The sequence below is a fragment of the Populus euphratica genome, unplaced genomic scaffold (assembly GCF_000495115.2).
Source record: "Populus euphratica unplaced genomic scaffold, PopEup_1.0 scaffold589.1, whole genome shotgun sequence".
NCBI lineage: Eukaryota > Viridiplantae > Streptophyta > Magnoliopsida > Malpighiales > Salicaceae > Populus > Populus euphratica.
Genome location: NW_011500089.1, coordinates 238603 through 256539, shown reverse-complemented (window position 1 = coordinate 256539; position 17937 = coordinate 238603). Strand labels below are relative to the sequence as shown.

Genomic DNA, 17937 nt, shown 5'->3' with positions numbered 1-17937 from the left:
TTCGTTTGATATCATGATAGTAATTATTTTTTAAAGTTATTTTATTTAAAAATATATAAATATAATATTATTTTTATTGTTTAAAATTTATTTTTAATATCATTGGGTAAATTTTTTTTATTAATTTTATCAATTGAGTGATTATAAATAACTTGAACAGCTCAATTAATTTGCAGTCTAAAATGGAGTTTGAACTAAACTTAACGTCAGAGTAGTAAAGAGAAGTGCCCATTGCCCACTTTATAGCCAGGCCCAGTTATATTGATTTCTAAACTCCGATGGGCTATTATTAGTGGCTCCAGAACCACGGGTCTATTTTTTAAGCCCAAACATGAGATTCTGAATTAATTTACTTTTAACTTTGTCCTCTCTTTACTTAAACCATTATTTAGCTATCCTCTAAACTGCCCACTTAAAACTAAAACCATTTCAGTTAACACGTTTCGGTACTTCCCGGTCACCGGAGTCACGATTTCCGATCTCTTCTCCGTCATAGGTTATTGAAATTACAGGTACTTTAGCTGCCTCTATGTCCATATAGCTCTTACAAGAATTAACGTTATCTTTTCGTGTCTGCCGAGGAAAAGTTTCCGTAGGTAGGAAAAACTGAGCGCTGAACCTTAATTGAACAAAGAATCTAGTATGGTGTCTTTAACTGTGCCGGTATGAATGTTTTTGATACAAAATGAAATATTTTTAATGTGGATTTTTGCTTGTGTATACAGTCATGGACTTATTAGTTTTCTTTGCATTGCTTGAACTAATCACTTCTTGGATCGTCATCTGAGTTTTAGGGGTATTTATGAAAGTTTAGATACTTGGTCGGCAAAACTGTGTTGATCTAATGATCTAAAAATGTCTATTTGGTGACTCAACTCTGCATAAGAGCTGTAAAAAAGCACTCATATTAGGATATGTAGTAGTTTTTTTGTCGTAAATCAATAGGACAAAATGTGAACGAATTTGAAGCCGTTAATTTGGTGATAAAACATTAATTGTCTATATTTAATCGTTTAAAATGAGGTTCTTAACAGCACCTTGGGTTGTGAAATGTGGAGTTCAATTTGTGTGAGAAGTCTTGAGGAAATGGTTGTCAATGACAAATTAAGTCACTGTCATCTAATCCAGAGCTAGCTGTAGTCCTTAATCGTGTCGGGTTTGATTTTGTTTGTATTAGATATTTTTTTTAATAACTTGATTATGTTTTTTCCTTTTCAGCTGAGAGATAGGATGTCTGCCACACAGGATGTGATATTAGGTCGGCCGAAGGCAGAATGGACTCCAACTCGTGATGCATATCTGGTTGAGCTTTTCATCGATCAACATAATTGTGGAAGAACTGCTTACAATGAGTTTAAAAATGAAATGATTAGATCTGTCACCCGAGATTTTAACAAGAGGTTTAGCATGAATTTAGAGGAAAGCCAAGTTAAAAACCGTTACAATGTGATGAAGAAAGATTATGGTGTTGTGAAAACCTTGCTGACTCATACTGGATTTGGCTGGGATGAAAGTCGGCAAATGGTCGTGGCTGATGATAAAGTTTGGGACAGCTACATTGCAGTATGTAACTATTTCTGCAGATTGATTTGAATGCATTGATAGAAAGTCACAGCTTGTTAAGTTTTTGTTGCAGGTGAAATGTGAAGCCAGACCTTTTCGGCGAAAGAGCTTTCCACTGTACAAACAGATGTCCATCATATTTGAAGGTAAATTTCATATCTTTGTTGTTATTATTTGTTTATCTCTTTGTAGTTTTGATGTATTAAGTAATGTGCGGTATAGGAGAAAGAGTTGCTGGCAAATTTCAGTTACCGAATGGAGTTCCTGTTGAAATCGAAGAGGGAAATAGCAACACTGAAACAGTGCAGTCATCGGAACCTGCCAACCTGCCTCCTCATCTAGTTGATGGCACTCTCGATTCTGATTCAACAGTCCGTGTCAATGACAGACACCTTAAGAAGCGAAAATCTATCGGTCCTTCGGCATCAGGTCATAAGAAAAGGGCATGCGAGAACATTGGAGAGACATTAGAGAATGCATTATATGAAATGTTCTCTGCATTTACATTCAAAGCCATACAAAGGAATGCATCAAATGAGAAAGCCATGTATCAGAAATGCCTGGAGGAGCTGCAGAAATTGGACGATTTTGATGATACAGAATTTGTAAAGGCAGTTGATGTTCTCAGAGATGATAAGAACGCAATTGCTTTCATGACAATCAAAGGGCCTAGACGTTTGATGTGGCTAAGGTCTCTCTGGCAGTGACCGCAGTTCATATTCCACAGGATAGGAAACCTCTTATGATCTATAACACGCAGATTGTTCTAGTGTTTCTGTAGTTTGTAGATGCTACTCTCAGTACCCCGCTAGTGTTTGTTCTTTTCGGGTCTGGCGTGACTTTCTTGTTAAATGCATGGTTAAATGTGTGACCTAACGACTTTACAAAAATTATTGCGGTCCATATTAATCAATTTTTCACTGTTGTATTATCTATTTATTTTATATTTTGTCTAATGTACGTGAATCAAAACAATCTGATTGGCTAATGTGGTGGATTTCCTTTATTGTTGGCAGGTACTCCTAAATTCTTTCTTTCCCGTATGATTCTCTATTCTTTCGATAAATTCACTATAGTAACTTAATTATATTCATTATCTAATAAAGCCTATTCATTATATATATATATATATTGGTTTCCAAAAATGGAAGGCAAATCTTCGAAAATGAATACCAATATCTACGAAAATGAAGCATAAAACTTGAGTCCTAGCTATTTCTTGTTTTTTTTTCCTTTAACAATTGATTTTTGTAGATTTACGCTTTAACTATTTAAAAATTAAAAGAATAAGAGTCAAATAAAAAAATAATACATCATAAATTTTAATTAAATAATAAAATTAAAAACTAATAAAATTCCAAAAAAAAATCAAAGAAAAAAAATTAGAAATCAAAATATCAAGAAATAAATTGAAAAAAATAATCAATGATAAATTATAATTAAATGAAACTTTTATAAAAAGATCAAGATAAAAAATAAAAAAACAAGAGTTAAAATTAAAAAACAAAAAACAAAGAGGGTTACGATGTGTCTTTTAAGATAAAAAAAAACGATCAGTAGCAATCAATTATTTATTAATCATTATTGCGTGTTGTAAAGAATAACGACGCTTCTAATAACACAATTGAACAGTAAATTTAGCTAATAAAAAATGTTTGTGTGGTGCCTAAAGGTTTTGGTGCCTCTCCACATTGGTAATTTTTTTATTAAAAAATTAATTATTAAATGAAAAAATCTAAAATATCTATCATAAATATAGAATTACTAAAAAAAACTGTATAAAAAGATGAAAACACCATGCACACAACCCTAAGTTTTTTTAAAAATCTAAGATAAAAAATTATTTAAATGTTTTGTTAAAAAAAGATAGAAATACCCTTGGTTGGTACTTCTAATTTCTATTTTATTTTAGGGTAAATAAATTATTTTACTGTTTTAAAAATATTCAAAATACAAAAATAGTCCCTCACAATTCTTTAATGACCAATAAACCATTTAAAAAAAAACCAAATTACCCTAAACACCAAAGGCGTTATATTTTTTTTTCAAAGGAAAAAAATCATAATTTAAGTGCAATAATGAATAGTTTTTTGTGTTTGTGTGGAAAATTTTCTACAATAATTTTAGCTACATGTTTTATTGTTTTGTTTAATATTTTTAAGATGCATAAGGCCCAAATTTAAAGGAGCCTATCTCAGCTCAATATTAACAGTTCTCAAAGGCCCCCAACAACACCACATAAGGCAAAATAAACCGCCAAATATAAAACGGTTAACAGTCAACTTCCATGACCACACAGCCTACACTTAACAAGAAAACAGTACAGTTCTTTTTAGTCACTCTCTAACGCGAAAACCTCTCCTTTCTCCAATCTTCTTTATCTTTCATTCATCTATCATCTTTGTCTCTATATCACTCTTTGAACTCTCATCTCCCTCTCTTCATTCTCAGGTAATGAACGAACCGTATTCAAGAACCCATGATTAATTTTTTCAAATTTGAAATTAAGCCAGTTTCTTGATTTTCTTGATTCTTCTTCTTGGAGAAGAACCAATTACTTTCAACTTTAATAACAATTGTAGGGTCACGATATGGCCTGGTTTGATCTGGCGTCCGGACGGCACAGCTCCCTACCACAGGGTTTTACCTCCAGCGGTGAATCAAGAACAGTGAGGATTCCAAGGCTGGGTCGGGTCTTTTGTACTCAGGACCCGACTGGTAAAAAATTTCATGTCTTACAGGTGACTGCGGGTCTGCTTAAGTAGAGTTTTTTGGCAGTGGGCCAGCAGCTGCCACGTTGGCATATTTTACCTTGAACGTTGCTGGAGGATTAGTTTTCATGATGTCAGCTTAGTTGACGGTTAAAATTTACCCATGCTGGTGAGGTTGTCCGCCGCGTCTGCTGGTGGTGGGAAGGGTGAGGTGGTGTGTAGGAGCGCGTGTGAAGTGTTTTTGATCCGAGTTTTTCCGTATTCTACGCCCAACACATGTGGACCGTCTCTCTATCAGAATGATTTTAGGACGATAGATTTAAGAAAAAATTGCTATGGTCAAGTGATTGTATCACCCCGAATATTGAAAATGAAGGCTGTTTTGCTTTGGATATTACAGCATAAGTTGGGATTATTTAAGTGGGCAGCGCCGAATTGAGGTGTTTTCTTCCTTTTCCTTGAATATTTTGAATTGTCCCATGAAGTTTGAAAAGCACTAGCAGCAGATCAGTAAGATACTATTCGGTCCATCAGAATCGTTGCCAATGAGGTTGGATAATTGGAAGATTCTGCTGCCTTTGACTCTTGCTTATAAGCTTCAAACCATGATCATCTAGGAGATCGATACTCGAGAGTTATATTGCCTGAATTCCACACGGTGAAATGTCAGCCTAGAAAGAGTGGAGCTGGGGATTGGATTGAGATCATAAGACTCCTGGAGTCGCATAAAACTAAAGCTGTTGCATGGCTAGAGATGGGCATTTTGTGTTATCGTCTGAAACTGGTGTAGGTCACCAAAGGAGCGCAATTGGCAAGACTTTTATGGTATCCTATATGTTCATGTGGAGATTGACCGATGATTCCCACCTCTCCGCTTGGGATATTTCACGAGATGAACGTGAGAAATACGAGCAAGCACACCGCGTCATTATTGTTAGGGTGGAAATCTACTGCCTTTGTGGAGTGAACCGACTCGGTGTTGCAACGCTAACATGGCGATTGTCAGGGTCCTTGAAGATCATGCTGTTAAAGAAGATCTTTCCTATCAAGATCATTAATCTACTCTCATAGTCCTTGAGCTCCTTAACACTCGCATTATCATCCTCAAATGGTTCCATAATGCAAAAATCCTTGGAACACCCCGAGACATTCACTACGGTTGATCTAATAGTCTGATAGAGTCTGTGCCAGTGCAGTTTCAGATCCATAGATGAAAATGGCTATGGCTGGACAATCATTAAAGGGACCATGGACTTCAGAATAATTGCTGTTGTACCAATACAACTTCGCGTTATACGCAACGACAATGAGGAGGTTGCCAATGGCAGTAGGGTTCCCTCCTCCTAAGAGATCTGAGCCTCTCTTTGTAATAATAATAATAATAAATAAATAAACAAAGAGCAAAGAGTCCTCCTCTGAACCGGACAGGAGATTTTCATACCATTGTTCAGTTTCGGAACGATAAACATCCATATAAGCATCAGGAAATAACGGGTTTGTACAGCACTAATCAGGAAGATTACCTCAAATGTTGGGGTTTTTTAAAGTCCGAGAGGCGGTGACTGGATCTCTATTTTTTTATTATTATTATTAATATAAATATTCAAATTAGCATGAATGTTAATTAATTTTATAAATTTTAGAGTTAATAGTAAAATAATTTTTTATAATTTTAAAATTTTAAATACTTGAATCTATAAATTTTAAAAAATAAACTTAAAACTCACTAGTTAAACTACTGGTAAATTTAGTGGTACTCGTTTTGGATTGTATATCAAGATATTAGGCCTTTACTGGCTTATCAATCCAAAGATTTCTTTTCTTTTCTTTCATCGGAGAAATTGCCAAGAAAGTTTGGAAAATATGGGGAAAAAAAAAGTGAAATTAAGATCAGACTCTTTGTACATAGCACAAATCAATCTGCTGTGATGATCATCTTTAGCAAATTCATGTTTATCGGAATCTTTATTGGGCTGTAAACTTTCCAGCCCATTGAGCCACCGAAAAGTTTTTTCCGTCTCGTCTCGTAGCCTACACACCTGCTAGTGGGCCAGCTGCTTTCACCGCTTTCCAGGTGGGCTTAGCTACAAGCCAGGGAAAGTAGCAGCTACATAAAGCCCATAACTTTTTTCCTTCTTTTTAGAGGATAGCCCACGGATATATTAGTACTGGTATTTTTTTTATCAGATTGGAATGTATTTTTTTTAGAGCATTTTGTGTTTGTTGAGATTAAGTATGCGTTCAGTATTGTGGTTTTCATTAAAAAAAATACTGGTTTTAAAAAAAATATTTTTAGTTACGATTTTTTAAAAATATATATATTTTATTAAATCTGTTATGTGATAAATTTTTACATGCAAAATAAATTAAATAAATAAATCTATATGAATAAAACCAATTTATTTTAACTTATATAAAATTAAAAATTAAAATATAATTATATACGGAACTCATTGTAAAAGAGAAAAGTTTAATAGCTGATCAAAATATTTTTTCTATGTTAATTTGTAAAAAACAAAAGTTACCATAATAATTAACTGTTACTAAATTAACCATGCTAGTCTAATTTAAGGGTTTCTTTCTTTATTTCTTTTATGGAAAAGAAATAAATTCCTAAGGTTAATTTACCAACCATAAATCTTGGAGTGCATAATTGGAATCGCACCACATCTGCTAAAATGTGGAGTTGAAGTCTTGGGCTAAACATGATATCCAGTTGATGCGTCCACGCTAACCACCTTAGCAATTGTCGCTGTCAAATTGTACGGCTCTACGAGAAGTATTGGAAGGCGTTAGCCGACATGGTGTTGGTCACGAAAAGCAAGCGATGTATCATTGAATTGGAATTGTACCATCAAGTCACGGTACCTTAGAGGAACACAATTATTAAAATCACAAGTTTAGTTAATTTGTGTTTGGTGTCCAAAAATCAAATAAAAAACTTAAGAAATAATAAAATTAAACTCGACTCGAAACTCAGTAAAATACTGTAAACTAGTGATTTTGCATTAATTTTATAAGTTATGATGAAATATAAATACTACCTTGATTAATTTTATTTTATTTCAAAGCTACAAAAAAAATAAATCTAACTCTCTCTCTCTCTCTCTCCCTTTTTTTTTTAATGGAAAGAATGTCCTTTAAATTAGGAAACCCCAGGACGTGCTAATTAATATTTTGTAGTATATAGCTATATGATGTCGATGGAAGGTAGAAACTTCAACTCCATTGTATCTCTTTATAAAATAGCTTGGTACTTCAATCCTTGTTATTATTACAATCTCAATTATAATATTAATATCAATACTCCCAAATAATAGTGATTGATGTAAGTTAGATATATAAAATTAAATCATAACTTGACTCATTTAAAGATATAAAAAAGTTATTTAGTATTGAGACTCTCAGGACAATGACAAATAAAACTCTAGCTAAATTATTAGATTTTTATAGGGATTAATATTTAAAATTATAAATATTTGTAATTTAATTTCTAAGCTTGATTTGTAATTCATCTAGATATAAGTGTAACTGGAATGTATTTTAGATGGTAAGTTTTTTATTTTAAATATTTTTATATTTGATAAGAATCTTATAAGTTATAAATTTGAATTGCTTGTTTAGGTTCATACAAAATAAAAAAATCATTTGCATTGAGAAAAAATAAATGATTTAATATTTGTAATGTGAAATTTAAAATTGAATGGCAACTAAGTCAAAATGCATACTAATAATTTTGATAGAATTATAAATAATTTTTCATGTGATGATGATTAGATGACTACAGAAGAAAATCATGGTAATTCATTAAACCTTGCTCTGATTGGTGTCATTAATAATATAACACACAGAGAAAATAGTGAAAATAATCGAGAAGAATTTTTTAATGATGTTGAAATAAAGAGTTATGATGGGAGATGATCTAGAGATTCAAAAATTGATGTTAATCCAAAAAATTCATAATAAATTATAAATTTTAATTTGATTGATGTCATTGATAATGCAACATAAAAAGAAGATGGTAAAGAAAATAAAAATAATGAATAAAAAATTTCTAATAATATTGAAATAAATAGTTATGGTAATGGAGATAATTTAGAGATTCTAATTAATGATATCTAAAGAATTTAAGAATTTTTTAATTAAATATTATTAAAAATATTGATTTTAATACTAGTAATAAGACTAATGTTAAAAATATTGGTGTTGATATTAGTAATAACACTAATAATTTTTATAAATGTTTTAGAAATAATGAGAAAGTTGAAAGCAATGATAATAATTTTAGTTTGTATGGTATACCGGCAAATTATTTATTTTAAATTTATTAATTGTTAGGCAATATATTTTTTTCGTGATATTAGGTAATGAAATTTTATGAACATGATTGTACTGCAAGAGATTTTTAAGTTAAATCATATATAAATCTTTATTTGAATTATATATATTAAAATGCTTTAATTTTTGTATTGTTTATTTTTGTCTTAATTATATTATAATGTTATTTATTATTTAGCTAAAATTATCTATATAATTAGTTAAAAAATACACTTTTAATTTTATGATTTTATAATATAAGTCCACAATATATTTTTCTCGTGTTGTGTAAAAAAAAAAAAAAAGGTTTTTAGCAATAATGACCACAAGCATTAAAATAGTCACCACCACGATAATTTGCACCAATCAAGAAACATAACTTAGGTGACTATGAGAGAGGCACAGATACTTGATAGTCCCAAAACAGTGGAGAACTACCTTTAGCACATGATTTCCCGGGCGGCGCAATGGTTTCTCTTCTTGCAGAGTTCCAGGAGGCGGAAGATATCAAAGCCACGCAACCCATAAGCCGCCCATGCTTTGACCAAAGCAGACATAGAGTCGGACTGTTGTGCTGACATGCAAAATCTCCCATATAACATGATATGTTTTTTTACGTCGAAACTAAAATGCTCTTCTTATTTTATGTTTTTTTGCAGAAGAACGCGTAGCTCGAAGTTATAGCAATAAGCATCAACAGATTACATTGGATCACCAAACCCTACAAGAACCCTTACGAAGTGGGAGTTCTCTATCTGTCTTATCATCCGCGCTTTGTGTTTAAATTCAAAGAAAAACCAAAAAATATTGTTTTTCCTCCCCGATCCGTGATCGGAAAGGGGCTTAATTTCAGTTATTGGGAATAGGCTTAATCTATTTAAAAAAAAGGACCGGGTTTCCTCTTTTTTTTAAGGAACAGGTGATTTCAGTGAATGAACGTTGATGTAAATACACCATGAGCAAAAGAAAGTCATCATAAGAAAGCATGCTTCCATGTTCATACAGACCATTAAACCATAGATAAGAGTTTCTTCTTCTTTTTTCAAAAGAAGGATGAATGCCTGAAAGGGGTTTTTGAGAAAACAGAGAGAGCAATGGATCCAAGAAGGAATGTTTTGATTCTTAACACTAATTACCGCTACAGTTGATGCTTTTGCTGGTTCTTTTCACAAAACGAAAGTTATAGAAAGGAGGAAAAGGAGGAATTCAAAAGCTTTGTTCGTCTCGAGCAATGCATAAAAAGCAAAGCCTGATCCACATTTCAACATTTCAAATTTTTTACAATTTACAGGCACTGCTAGGGTGGCCCTGGGGCCTCCCTTCCAAAGTTTCACTGGCCCCAGGAAGGACGAGACAAGCTACATCGTCAAAAACAGTTCCACGTATAGCATAGAAAGAATTATACAGTTCAAGTGCATAGCTTATACCGAATATCTCTTCGAAAATGGGTAGAAAATATACACCATTGTGAAGTGTATTCATACTAGTTAGAGATTTCTAACGCGTGGTATAAGAACTTTAAGTTTAGAAATTCATGTTTTTCCATTTAAAAATCATTCTCTCTTCTAATTTCTTACAAACTCTAGAATTTAATTAGGGGAATTTATTTTATTATTCCGCTGCTTATTGTAATGATTTTTGTATTTGAATATTTATAAGAGAATATTTTTGCTTTTATTCTCATGACTGAAAACTACCCTGAAATTTCAAAAACTACTACCGCACATATATAGAATGCTTCGGCGGGGCCCAAACCTAGGTTGTGACACTTCCAGTTTATCATGATTTTTTTGGCACTGTCCAATTGATTTATAGCCGTTTGATTATTTTTTTGGAATAGTTAATTATTATTATTATTATTATTATTATTATTTGTATAGGAATGGAGACTTTAAAATAATTAGTATTTTAGTCTATTTCTAATATATAATAATTATTTTTTATATGTTATTAAGCATGATTAAAATTAAAGTTAAGAGAATAATATATTTATGACTATATGTTAGAATATTTACGTTAAGTAATGTGTTTACAATTTCAAATTTATATTATGTCTGGTTTGTTAATCATTAAAGTGGTCAAATCGTTAAGACAAACGAATTTTGAATTGTATAATGTTCTTTTCAATGACTTATAAATATTGATACTTATAAATATCATGATAATTGTTTATTTATGGGTAATTAAATTAAATTTCATTGTTATAAGGTATTTTAGGATCCCTCAAAATTAAATAGTTGTTCTTAATTAATATTAATAAATATAATTAGTGTATTAATATTTATTTTTGAGATTAACGTATCAAAACGATTCAAAACATTGAAAAAAATAATTTATAGTCAAAAAAATTTAAATTTTTTAAAAATATAGATTAACCAGTGTTTTTAAATGCTCTCTTCAAATGGATAAATTCTAACAAATATTATTCCCATTTAAAAGAAAGATAAGTTCAATCACATTAAAAGCCCAAATAATGAATTGAAACACAAAAAAATAAAAGGAATTTCATATGCATCAGTTGTTGGGAGTTAGATATATGCTAAAACTCGTACTAAGCTAGACCTTAATTTTGCTTTTGGAATGCTAAGTATGTACCAAAGTGATTCAAGTTTAAATCATTAGGAGACTCTAAATAAAATATTAAGATATGTGCAAGGACAAAAATTTACATGCTCACTTATAGAAAATTTGATTATTTTGAAGTGATAAAATATTTAAATTTAGATTTTGTTAGATACATGGATAGAAAAAAATTCATATTTGGTTATTTATTCCTTTTAGTTGAAGGAACAATCTCATAAAAGAGTGTAAAGTAATACATTATTGTTGCATCCATTATGAAAGCTAAATTTATGGCATGCTTCAAGGCTATAATTCAGATAAATTGGTTGCAGAACTTTATTCAAGGACTTAGAGTAATCAATAGCATCGCTAAGCCACTGAAAACTTATTATGATAATTATGCAATAGTCTTCTATTTTAGGAACGACATGTATTCAAAAGGTGCAAAATACATGGAATTGAAATACTTTGCTGTTAAAGAAGAAATGCATAAACAAAAATTGTCAATTAAACATATGAGCACAATTATTATTGTTGTTGATCCATTGACGAAAGAATTGTCACCAAAGATTTTCAGCAATCATGTTGAAATAACAGGTACCATGGAATATAATTGTTAATATTATACCATGATAAATCATGATTATGTATTTGATACTAAGAGCTCATTTATAAAGATGTTTCTTATATTTATTGTTTTTTATTTGGTATACATGATTGAATTACAATAATGATAACATGAATTATCTTTGATAGAAATATTATTGCTGGACCGATTGTGTTGTGCTTTTTATTTATAAATTATGTTAAGAGTAATATTGTAATACATAGAAGGAACCATGTCGAATAAATAATATACAACTGACATGACTCTTATTAGTTCTTACTTATTTATAATATATATGAGACCAGTATATGTAAAGTTTAGCATTACTCTATGTGCAGTATATTAGTATATTTATTAAACCATAAAGATAGATAATATTATATGAGCTGAGTGGAAAAATATAAGATGTGGCTCATATAAATAAAATATTGGGCTTTTAAATGATTTAATAAAATACTAATGTTGAAACTCTATTGGATAATTTAAAAAAATAGTTTTTTATTTTAATAAATAGATACTTGATAAACGTGTGAAACCAGTCCATTCTTTACCCATAGGAATATGCTCTATTCCATCAAAACTTACGTAAAACAATCCAAGGAGTTAGAAGAGAAACACAATTATCTTCATCAGTTCACATTCGAGATTTTTAAAGGGGTTTACAATGAATTCATGTAAGCTTTCTTTACTTGTTTATTTTAAATGTGAGAATTATGAAGTTCTAAGATCATGATTATTATGATTTTATTTGATTGTTCATGTTTACAATTAAATAATTGCTAACAGAAACAGCATCAAGTGATTCATGGATGGATCTTGCTTGTATTAAGAATAAAAGATCCATTGGTCATGCGAAAAATACAGGAGTGGAAACAAAAGACTGTGATTAGAAAACAGAGGTAGACTAGACAATAGTGTACATGTCCAGGAAGACTGTGAGTTGCCTTCACGGTCTCTTATGAATTGATGTTCGTGATTTCACAAACAAATGCAACAATCATGAATAAATTACAAGGAAGGGAGAATAAAACGCATATGGATTTGCTCGCCCTTGACAGATATGGCTATGGCGATCGCACATTTGTTGTTCCTCCTGTAACTTTCTGGTTGGCTTTTCTCCCATCCTGAAGGCATAAAACAAAATTGTGGGAATTTAATATTCTTTTCTTGGCTGGGAATATCAAAGAGGAAATAATCTGGTTGTCTTGATAACAAAGAATGTCACGAACTCAATATACTTGCATGTGCCCATGATTTTGAGAGTTTATTTAGTATGGTGGTAGTTATTTTATAAAGTACTTTTTAAAATATATTAAAATTTTATTTTATAAACTGTCGATTCTTCCCAGACCTGCAGATAACTGGATCTATTCATTTCCGATCCCTCGAGTTTGCACATCGGATGCATCCAACATTTTCTGAAGCAGCTCATGGTTTAATATTTGATGAGTGGTTTTGTTGCTTCTCATTTCACCAACCTGAGTTCTCCGGCCAATCAACACATAATTATAAGTGGGGGACTGGAGGGATTCTACAAAAGCTTACATGTAAGCCAAAAAACTTCCGATGTTCAGCATTTTTCACGACCAAGCCTGTTCCGAATCGATTAAAGCACATCTTTTATAAATATATAATACAAAATAAACCTAGTAATTATAATTATTTTTTAAAATACTTTTTATTAAAAAATAATTTTTGATATTAGTCCATCAAAATAATCTAAAAATATTAAAAAAATAATTTAAAAAAAATAAATTTTGGAATCCGTACATCCAAATTTTACTGGCATGAAATGTTATGTCCGTGAAATAATTATGAAAAGTTGACAGTTTATCCTCTAGGCGTGATTATAAGTTGATGGCTGAGTTGTTAAAATGAATGGGAAAAAAAGTATGCTCCATGTGTGATCTCGTGTATGATTTGTAGCAAGGCTTTCTCTGCTCATTAATATTAATATTCATGGATCGTGGGGTATAAATTTTGTTTCGTAAGCTTTATTTAGGATATAAAAATCTAATTTGGTACGTATAAAAGTGTAAACCGACCAATATACCCTATATATATATATATATATATATATATATAATACATGGTGACGAAAGCAAAGAATCACTTATATTTTATTATGTTTTTGTTCAAACCCTTTATTATTCCTCTGGGGAGGGGAACAATGAAGCGGTACACTTTTTATCGTGGAAAGCGGTTTGAATGATCTTCAAAATCGTGCGGTGAGGACCTACGAAGGATGCGAGTTTCCTGCCCCTACCATATTTACAAAGTTTCACTAGGCCCACACCTCCTCACGTAACAAAACATTGTGTATATTTTACGTATTTTTTAATAAATTATTTTAGTCTCTCAAGTTTTATTTTATGCTATTTAATTCTAATTAAAAAATCATTTTTTTAAAAAAAGCTCAGGCAATAATAGAATTAAAAGGAGAGGAACTTCAATTAAAAAGGTGTCAAATATGATTGGTGTGCTAGAAATTTTTTAAAAATATAGTTAGGTATTCAAATTTTAAAAATAACATAAATTAGATAGTTTAGATAATTTTAGATTTAAAAAAATTAATTTTAGTATAAAAATTCATTTATAATGTTTTTCAATCCTTGATTAGAGAAAGAAAAGAGAGAAAAGTCATTGAATTTTGGATATAAAAAAAAAAGATAATCATTCAAGTCATTTCCAATCATCAAAATAAGTTTTTTTTTTTTTTATGTCTATGGATTTCATTAGATGAGAGATGCTAGATGGTGGTTGTTTAGTATCTCGAGGTTGCCTAAAAAACATCTTTAAGTCGTTGAAGATAAACTTAACCAGGTTTGATTTCGTGTTTTTTGACCCTTTTTTGGGTGTTTTGAGTTAATATATTAATTTACAAGTTTATCAATGATGTTGGCAGTGTGTTTTTAGATTGAAATGATTTTTTAAAATGAGGTTTTTTTAACAAAAAAAATATTAACCTGATTTTTTAGATATCATCGGATGGAATCTAGAATCGAAGACGACACAACATTATCATCATATTTTTTTTAAAAAAAAATAGGGGCAAGTAATCCACTTCATTAAAATATATTTAAATAAAATTAAATCAAGCCCACGCGCTTAGGCTTTCTTTGCAATGATCCAGGCGTGCTAGCCGTAGGCATGAGAGTCTAAGCTGTATTTTTTACTCTTTTAAGGTTAAGTATAATTTTTTTAAAAAATTATTTAACCAAGTTGAATCCATGACCGGAGTATAAGTTTAACAAGTTAAGCCATAATATCCATGCTATTTTTTTTTATAATATTGTTTTTTTAATTGATATATTTTTAATATTTTTTTCTCTTAAATGACTTTTAAGTTTATGTTTTAATTAATATTCCTCGTCTATGATGTTGTTTTCTTATTTAACCTTTTTCAAATAAAGATTTTTTTAATGGTGTTGTGTGTATTTAGTTTTTGAAAAGATTATTTTGATTCATCAATATTTATTTAGTTTTTTATACAGATGAATTTTATTTTTTAAAATAAAAGGTATTTATTTTCAGAGAATATTTTTAATATGTATAACCTTGCATAAGATTTTTACTTTTATTTTATTCAATGAATTTAATGTGTGTATTTATTTATATTATTATTTGATTGAATAAAAAATAATTTTAATAAACAAATTCAATAAGTACAATCGGATAAATATCTCGTCTTGTAAGATTAAATATCTTTATTTATATTTGTCTCTTGGTTTTTTTAGTTTTATTTTTAATTATCGTTAATGACTTTTCTCCCTATTTATTAACACTAACAGTTCTTGATTTCTTTGATTTCATGCGTGCTTGAATTTTTTTATTTACATGATTTTTTTATATCAAGTTATGAGAACACGGTAACCCTGTAAAAAAGTAAATTAAAATAAATCATGAAACTTAATTTTCAATAAATTCAAAGATAAAAGGTAAAATTGAAAAAAGAATAAAAAAATGACATTTATCAGCCCGAGTTAACATATTAAATTTGCGATCTAAGTCCTAAGACTGTGATAACGCAATGGAAAACATATTGAAATATATTATGAAGTCAAATTCTCAGTCAACCCAATATTAAAAGAAGAAGCTTAAAAAAATTCGATTAAAAGAAGAACTTAAACATGAGTCGAGTTAACCCAAGTTAATCAACAAAACTTGTGACCCGAGTTATGAGGCTGAAATAATCTCATAGAAAGAAAATTAAAATAAATTATGAAGTCTAATTCTTAATTAAACTAGTATTGAATGATGAATTGAAAAAAAAATAATGATAAGGAAAAAAAAAAAACTTGAGTCAATTGAGGCAACTTGTCAAACTGATGGTTCAGGTCACAAGATTGAGATGGCCTTGTAAAAAAAATTAAAAAAAAATCATAAATCTCAATCCTCAGTAAACCTAATGTTGAAAAAATAAAAAACAAGACAAAAAACTCAAAGGAAGAAAACAAAAAACTATTTGAGTGAATAGTACTTTGTAGGAGAAGATATAGTAAAATCCTCTCTTTTTTTAATTTTTTGTTAGCTAGATAATTAACCTACACTACGCCACGAGCCGGTTTTTTTTACGCGTCACAAAATATTTAGATGTTTCTAATGTTTTTTTTCTAGTGGAAAAATAATAACTGTGTGGAAGTTAACTCAATATAACCCAATTCACATGGCAAGTTTAAAGTAACCTGAATAATTGGTAAAAATATAATTTGACTAAAAAATTCCAATCATATATCTTTTCTTAATATTATGATGACAACATATTGGGTTGATGTGGGCTGACCTGAGATAATATATCAAATCCACGTTTTCGAGTTGTGAAACCATATAACCTCACATGAAGTAAATATAAAAAATTATAAAATCCAATTATAGTCAACCCAATGTTGAATAATAATAATAATAGTAAATGACTTAAAAAGAAACTTGAGTTAACATATCAAACCTATAATCCAAGTCATAAGACTGAGGTAATCCCATAAAAACCAAATCGAAACAAATTAAGAAGTAAAATTCTCAATTAGCCGAATGTTAAAAGGTATGATTAAAATAAAAAAATTAAAAATGACCCAAGCCAATTTGCCCAAACTCGCGATATGAGTTATGAGACCAAGATAACTTCATGAAATTTTTTTAAAAAAAAATCCAATTTAACCCGAGTTAACCTACCAATCCTACGATCTTGATCACGAGACTGAGATAATTCCATATATATCAATTTAAAATAAATTATGAAACTTATTTCTTAGTCAAATCAATGTTGAATGATGAAATTTGAAAAAAAAAATCAATTTAAAAAATGACACAAAAAACAATATGAGTTAACTCGGGTTAGCATCTCAGGCATTATTTCCAAGTCACGAGGTCGAGATAATCTGATAAAATTAAAAATAAAACAAACCATGAAACCTAGTTCCTAATCAACCCAGTATTAAAAGATGAAATTGTAGGGGTCAATTAAGAAAAAGAAAAAACTCAGGTCAACTGAGTTAACTTGCTTAACTCATGGGCTGGTTTATGATATCGAGATAAAACAATAAAAAGTAAATACAATGTTGAAAGATTCGTGATTCGGGTCATGAGACCAGAATAACCTCGCAGAAAAAAAACAAAAAAACAATTGGATTTAACCTAAGTTAACCTGCTAAACTCATGACCTTGATCATGAGACTGAAATAATTCAATAAAAATCAAATCAATACAAATTATAAAACTCGATTCTTAATTGACCTAACATTGAATGATGAAATTGAAAAAACAAATTGTTAAAAAAAACACAAAAAACAACCCAAGTCAACTTGGGTTAACTCGAAAAGCGCTATTCTCTACTTATAAGGTTGGGATAACCTAATAGAAAATAAACCAAAAATAAATCATGAAATTTAAGTCTCAATCAACTCAATATTAAATGATAAAATTGAGGGGGGTGAGCTAAGAAAAAAACCCCGAGCTAACTGGATTAACCAACCAAACTTGTAACTGTGTCATAAGAGTGAGATAATCTAACAAAAAGTAAATCTGATCTTGATTGATAAAAGTGAACCAAAAAAAACATTGATTGAAAAAAATCAATGGAAGAAAAAAAAACTCTATTCTAATAAATAATATTTTGTGATGAGAGTTACAATAAAATGCTTTTCTCTATTAGTTTTGTTTTAATTAATATTAAATATCTTT

At 30.0% G+C, this 17937-nt stretch overlaps 1 protein-coding gene across 2 annotated transcripts; it reads left to right on the top strand.

Annotated features, from left to right (window-relative positions):
• Window positions 1-399: 399 nt before the first annotated feature.
• LOC105109093 (uncharacterized protein At2g29880-like) lies at window positions 400-2569 on the top strand. Of its 2 annotated transcripts, none has more exons than XM_011003689.1 (4): window positions 400-512; window positions 1219-1563; window positions 1637-1709; window positions 1786-2569. In XM_011003689.1, the coding sequence occupies exons 2-4, from the start codon at window positions 1231-1233 to the stop codon at window positions 2268-2270; spliced, it is 891 nt and encodes a 296-aa protein (XP_011001991.1). In that variant the 5' UTR covers window positions 400-512; window positions 1219-1230; the 3' UTR covers window positions 2271-2569. The 2 variants fall into 2 exon arrangements, with proteins under 2 accessions (XP_011001991.1, XP_011001990.1); XM_011003688.1 differs by having other exon boundaries at window positions 1625-1709.
• The last annotated feature ends 15368 nt before the right edge of the window (window positions 2570-17937 follow it).